The sequence below is a fragment of the Vanacampus margaritifer genome, chromosome 14, assembly GCF_051991255.1.
Source record: "Vanacampus margaritifer isolate UIUO_Vmar chromosome 14, RoL_Vmar_1.0, whole genome shotgun sequence".
Classification (NCBI taxonomy): Eukaryota; Metazoa; Chordata; class Actinopteri; order Syngnathiformes; family Syngnathidae; genus Vanacampus; species Vanacampus margaritifer.
In genome coordinates, this window is record NC_135445.1 from 20,472,488 (window position 1) to 20,478,487 (window position 6,000).

The following is a 6,000-nucleotide window of genomic DNA, read 5'->3' on the forward strand; positions in this document are numbered from 1 at the left end:
CTCCGCGTTGCTATCTTCTAGCTCGGCTATGCGGTTTTGAGCCTCCGCCAGATTCGCCCCGTGCTCACTCATCGTCTTGTCGTTATCTTTGAATCTTTGTTCCATGTCCATTCGCAGTGAGGTTATTTCTCGTTTCCGCTCGCTTTTGAACGTTGCCAGGTCGCCATGAAGTAGTTGGATGGGAGGTAGTCAGGCCAGCTAGCCCTTCCACCATTGCCTCCGGGAAGCGGCCCTCCCCCGCGTCACTCAAACTTCAAGTTCACTTTCACTGTGTTCCGCCGCCTTCACGCCTTTCTCTCGGCTTTTCTGCGCCCCAGCTTCATTCATTGCAGATTTGATGTCGTTTTCAGTATGAGTTTTGTCATTTAATTTGAGTTTTCTATTGCTGACTTGGAGAGCTGCGCGCTAAACGTCTACCCTGAGCATTGTGTATAGATTTTTCAGGGGAAAAATAATGAATTTAAAATGAATTTGGAATGAAACTGTAACAAACTGGAAAAAGTGAAGTACTGTGAATACTTAAAGGATGCACTGTATACTTATATTCGTAGTTTTAAGTATGTGGGATCTTGGCTGGATGAAATTCAATTTGGGTTGTTTAGTTTCTAATATTCAAGAGTGAATATGGTTGCTATTGTATTATTTTTTAAAGCGTTTGACTCATGCCTTTGCATTGATTTTGGTGCGTATATTTGTGATTTTGAGCAATATTTTGATAATACTGTATAATGTATATGCGATAATAATCACCTCAAATAATTTATATTGATTTTCATCCTCACTTTGCGCTTTATTATTGAACTGTCCAAGGTGATTCCTACATCCCTCACAGCGCACAAATCAGTCCCTCGCCCCCATTCCTCTTAAAAGTTAAATATAAACACATTCCACTTTAAGTGAGGATTATTACTACCGACAACAACAATAGCATTTAATCCTATATACGACAGCTGTAGGAGTTATCAGGGAAAAAGTTATTATTTTCCACATGATAAATGTTCTGCTTTTGATGCACCGGGAAGGCCATGTGAAAGTGGCTACTCTCAGTTCTTTTTTTTAACATGCAGGAATTGAATAACCACTGGAAGTCACTACAGCAATTGGCTGAAGAAAGGAGCAACGTGTTGGGTAGTGCCCATGAAGTGCAGCGATTCCACAGGTGAGAACAGTTTACCTATTTTATATCATCAAACTGTATTTTATTTTAATTAGAAAATCACATCTAAATACCTAAATCTGTTGATTAAGGACTATCATTTTCTACTTAACGAGTACTGTACTGTGAAAAAGATACTGATGAAGAAAAGGGCCTTTGACCTTTGCTATTTGATATATTATTCTCACGAGTGGAAAAAGTACTTCTGGAAATTGAAAATATTTACAATTACTCACTTTTTCCTCATTTTACAGCCATTTTTCAAAATGCTAATTTTTCCCACCTGATAATTCTGCACACTTAAAAAATGACCAGCTTTTTATGCAAATTTTATTTATTGACAAGTGGTTTAGATGATGGATGGATGGATATGATATGTGATATGTGATATGTGATATGTGATATGTTATGATATATGATATGATATATTATATGATATGATATGATATGTGATATATGTGTGATATGATAATGTGATTTATGTGTGTCCACGCAATAGCAAATCAAAAGATTTAATTGACCAAAAGAATAACAAGTAATTACATCAATAGTATAAGTCAAATTAACAGCCACTAGCCAATCAGGAGGGCGGGTCTTGTATTGAAACAGCGCAATGACAAATGCAGACACAGGACACAGACACAGCCCACACATCTTCAAAGATGGAAAGGAAAAATAATTTAACACATCTTTAATGGAAAAACTGTGTGAAAACTAAATGGCGCTGGGCATGGCTCGATGTAAAAAGGGGGCGATGGAAAGCCCTTTTCTCCCGTTGGTACCACAAATTGACGCAGCCAGATGTTAGCTTCTGCAACGTGTGCTAAAAGAAAAGTGTATGCTAGGAGCGGAAAGAGAGTGTGAGTGCTAGTGCGCCATGAAGCAGACTGTATCTTAATGCTTTTCCATAGCACCTTGACAAATGATTTGTTCTTTTCGTTTGGATCGAACATATGTACATTTAATTTTTACAGATACACTTGACTGTGCATGTACAGTGTTCCCTCACTTTTCGCAGGTATTATGTTCCACGCCCACCTGCGGGGTGAATTTCCATGAGAGGTTGTTAACAAAAACAAAACGCTAATACTGTCTGTCTCCTTAATGAACTTTTGCAAAGTTGTATAAATGAGCCTCGTTTTTCTACGAGACACACAGATTGGCTTTACTGTGTAGGTACCAGCATGTATGAGTAACAACTGTGGTCTGTTGTTAAACCAGCTGATTGGGACAATGACTTGCTAAGGAGAATTACAAGAAGACAAATGTTTGTTTGTTTTTAACTAATTGTACATGTTTCTTAATTTAACAATTATTAAAAAAAATTTAATGTAATAGATTGTGTTGAATGAAAGAAATAGATGTGTTTATTTACTCAAATATTACAAAAAAAAAAGACAAAAATAGCAGCATAAATGGACCTAAATAAAAATCTGTAATAGAGTGAATGTGCAATAAGTGAACCATGAAGTGAGGGACCACTGTATTGTGACTTGTGCAAAAACAAGATCTTAGACTTTGTGTCATTTATGTCAATCAAATGGCAAATGCCATTGGGAAGTGGGATGATTACCTAAAGGAGATCTAACACTGGCTGCACTGCAACGTTATACAGGTTAACCTGTATGTCCATCAAGTGTCAAATTCCATGAAACGGAACATTAATAGGCTAACTGGCATCCTGTTTTTTTTTTTTTTTAATCATGTTCTAGCTCTCTAAGCATCTATATAATCCGCTTGCTTGCCTGTCATGTGGGTGGTGTAAGAAAATGCCTTGTATATTTATATTTATATTTGCAGTTGCATTCATTTCACCTGAGCAAATACAAATGACGAAAGCTTAATTAACTGAACAGATCAATATTCCATACTGTTTTGACTATTTATGAGCTGCTGAGCAATGTCATATTTATATCCCCACAGAGATGCTGATGAAACTAAAGAATGGATTGAGGAAAAAAACCAGGCTCTCAACACAGACAACTATGGTCATGATTTGGCTAGTGTTCAGGCTTTGCAGCGCAAGCATGAAGGCTTTGAGAGAGACCTGGCAGCCCTGGGTGACAAGGTTAGTTTGTCATGAAGAATATTTAAACATTTTTGTAAAGGACATTTGCCCTCACATAGAAATATTTTTACTCTGCACACAAGTTAAGCGCAGACATAGAATCACCATCAGCTGTATGACAGGTGCATATTGGCCAATTTTCTTCGTACCACTGTGCGTATGTTAGTGAATCAGAATTCATTCTGAATGACTGCTTATGCCCGTGGAGCTATTTTCTTTGCGCCACCATGTGTATGTTAGTGAATCCGAATTCATTCTAAATGACTGCTTATGCCTGTGGAGCTCTAATTAGCATAAACTAGGGGTGTCCCGATACAACTTTTTCCACTTCCGATCCGATACTGATATTTTAGCCTCAAGTACTGCCCGATACCGATATCAGTCCGATACCTTATCAGTAGGAGTGTCCCGATGCAACTCTTTCTACTTCCAATCCAATACCGATATTTTAGCTTAGAGTACTTACTGGAAATTACCAATATCAGTCCGATACCTTATCAGCAGGAATGATACGTTTGTTTGTTTGTTTGTTTGTTTTAGTGTGAAACATTAAAAGAAACTTGATCAAATGATACTATTTAAATAAGGAATAATCAGCACCAGTAGGTATGAGAAAATATAACCCATTTATTCCAAAATTTGGGTTACCTAAATTAAACTGCAAATATAAGTATGTACTGCATTGTAATGAATCTCTCTCTCTCTCTCTCTCTTGCTCTCGCTCTGCCCCTTCTAACTCCATCTGACGAATTTTGGCATCAGTATATTCGGTTCATAAATATACTCCCTTGGCTCAGTGCAAAAGACATTGTCTTCGTCGTCAGTGTCGTTGTCAGACATGTTATCGTGAGTTATCAAAGTTATAATTGCGGTGAAACACGCGCGTCTGGATGCAGTGCGCCACGCAGCGTTACAAATAGAAAAATAGTGCCCGTCGGTAATAGTCTGACTTTTTTCTAGTTTGTGATTTTGTGATGCAAATATATCACTCTTTTGAACACATGTAATTTTTTAGAAGAAAAATGCTTTATTTTCATGACACCAGTCAACTACTACTTTCGTCTCGACCAAAACCGGAACTGATCTCGGGTCACAGGACGCTGTCAGCGGTAAGTCAGTGCTGATTGCACTCTACTGTAGGTGAGGATGCAATACAGATTCATGTCCAAAAAGCCGAACTATAAATGTTGCACTACGTACGCTGTAACGTCTTTTTCCGTTTTCAATGAAAAATACTCCCACACTGCCGACATTCTCTCTTCCTCCATTAGCTAAAAGCTAGTTCACATGCACACTTGTTTGATCACATGGGTGCTGCATGCGCAATGCAGATGCTGCTGGATAGAAAAGCAGGAGCGGAGTATGGAATGGACTGCTTGTATATGAGTGCAAATATCGGAAATTTGGGGACATGGACAGAAAAATCCAATACTGTGTTTTTGGCTATCGGACACAGATCCGTTATCCGTATTGGATCGGGACACCCCTAGCATAAACCACATCCCTCTTTCCCGCATAATTCTATGAACAAACTCAGAGAAACATCGCTTCGCTTTGCATTTCATGGGCGTTTGATCCTGGGATATTACGAACGAAGCTGTTTCACAACGAAAGGGTTAGGGCAAGATTAGGGTTTACCATAACTCGAAAAGAGGAGAGGCTTCTTCTTCTGACAGAAACTGGTGATTCTCTCCTTTTTGGGTTGGTCCCAGTATTGAAGCTGGCTGTGTTCTACAACTCTGTGTGCCCACAGACAGCATGCTTATTTTGTCTTCCATTGTTTCTCCATGGTACCTGCATAGGAGATATGTGTGCGCTCAGTGTGTGACATAAATTAATTGTCAATGCCGATTGACTGGCCTAATGTTATGTGTGCCTTGCAGTTCATATTTACCAACTTGATTGAATGGGTGAAGAAGCAAATTTTTGTGCTCACTCCCACTGTTGCATCAATCACTTCGGTCGTGCCTCCGGGCACAGATTCACACCCACAGTATCTGCATGTACTTGCATTTACTTATGTAATATTGCGAGAATAGTTAATTTCATGTTCGATATGACCCAAGCATAAAAGGGCATCCGCTAAACACGTCAATATTATTTATTTCGAAATTCCCAATTTATGTTATTGTTGAAATAGTTTTTTTTATGAATGATTGTAGTGCATCTTGACTAAAAGTTGTTTGACTGTTGTCAAAAGCTGATCCTTCATTACTTGTGCGAAAGTGTGGTCTGACGAGGTTCTAAATTTGTTGTTCATTGGCACAGTACATACATAATCTAGTAAGAACATATTGATGAATAACATGCGCTGTGTTTTCATTTATGTTCTTTCATTTTGCAGGTGAATTCGCTTGGAGAGACAGCACAACGTCTCATACAGTCCCACCCAGAAGCAGTGGATGACATTCAAGAGAAATGTACTGAGCTCAACACTGCCTGGGGCAGCTTAGTCGGACGCGCTGACCAGCGTAAAGACAAGCTGGGAAATTCACACGACTTGCAACGCTTTCTATCTGATTTCCGGTGAGAAGTTTGTTTGTGTGAATGAAGTCGTTAGTGTTGTAACTTCAGTCTGATTTATGTCCTGATAAGCAAAAAGGACACTTTTTCTTTAAAAGTCTCCTGTGTCCTGTTTAGAGGAAATCAAAGCCTGGATGGCACTAAACTTGAACTTCAATGAAAAAAAACAGAAGTTATTGAAGTTTGGCCCTTGTACATCTCACTCTGTTGACTTGGGATCCCTAACCTCTTATCTAAAGCCACCGTTGGGTTT

At 38.8% G+C, this 6,000-nt stretch overlaps 1 protein-coding gene across 5 annotated transcripts in view; it reads left to right on the forward strand.

Moving 5' to 3' along the window:
- The window catches only part of sptan1 (spectrin alpha, non-erythrocytic 1), a 146,185-nt gene that overhangs the window by 81,795 nt on the left and 58,390 nt on the right, over positions 1-6,000 (forward strand). For all 5 annotated transcript variants that reach the window (XM_077585431.1, XM_077585428.1, XM_077585429.1 and 2 more), the window contains 3 exons: positions 1,068-1,159; positions 3,080-3,224; positions 5,569-5,750. In XM_077585431.1, the coding sequence (XP_077441557.1) occupies positions 1,068-1,159; positions 3,080-3,224; positions 5,569-5,750 (419 nt within the window). The remainder of the gene's footprint in view (positions 1-1,067; positions 1,160-3,079; positions 3,225-5,568; positions 5,751-6,000) is intronic.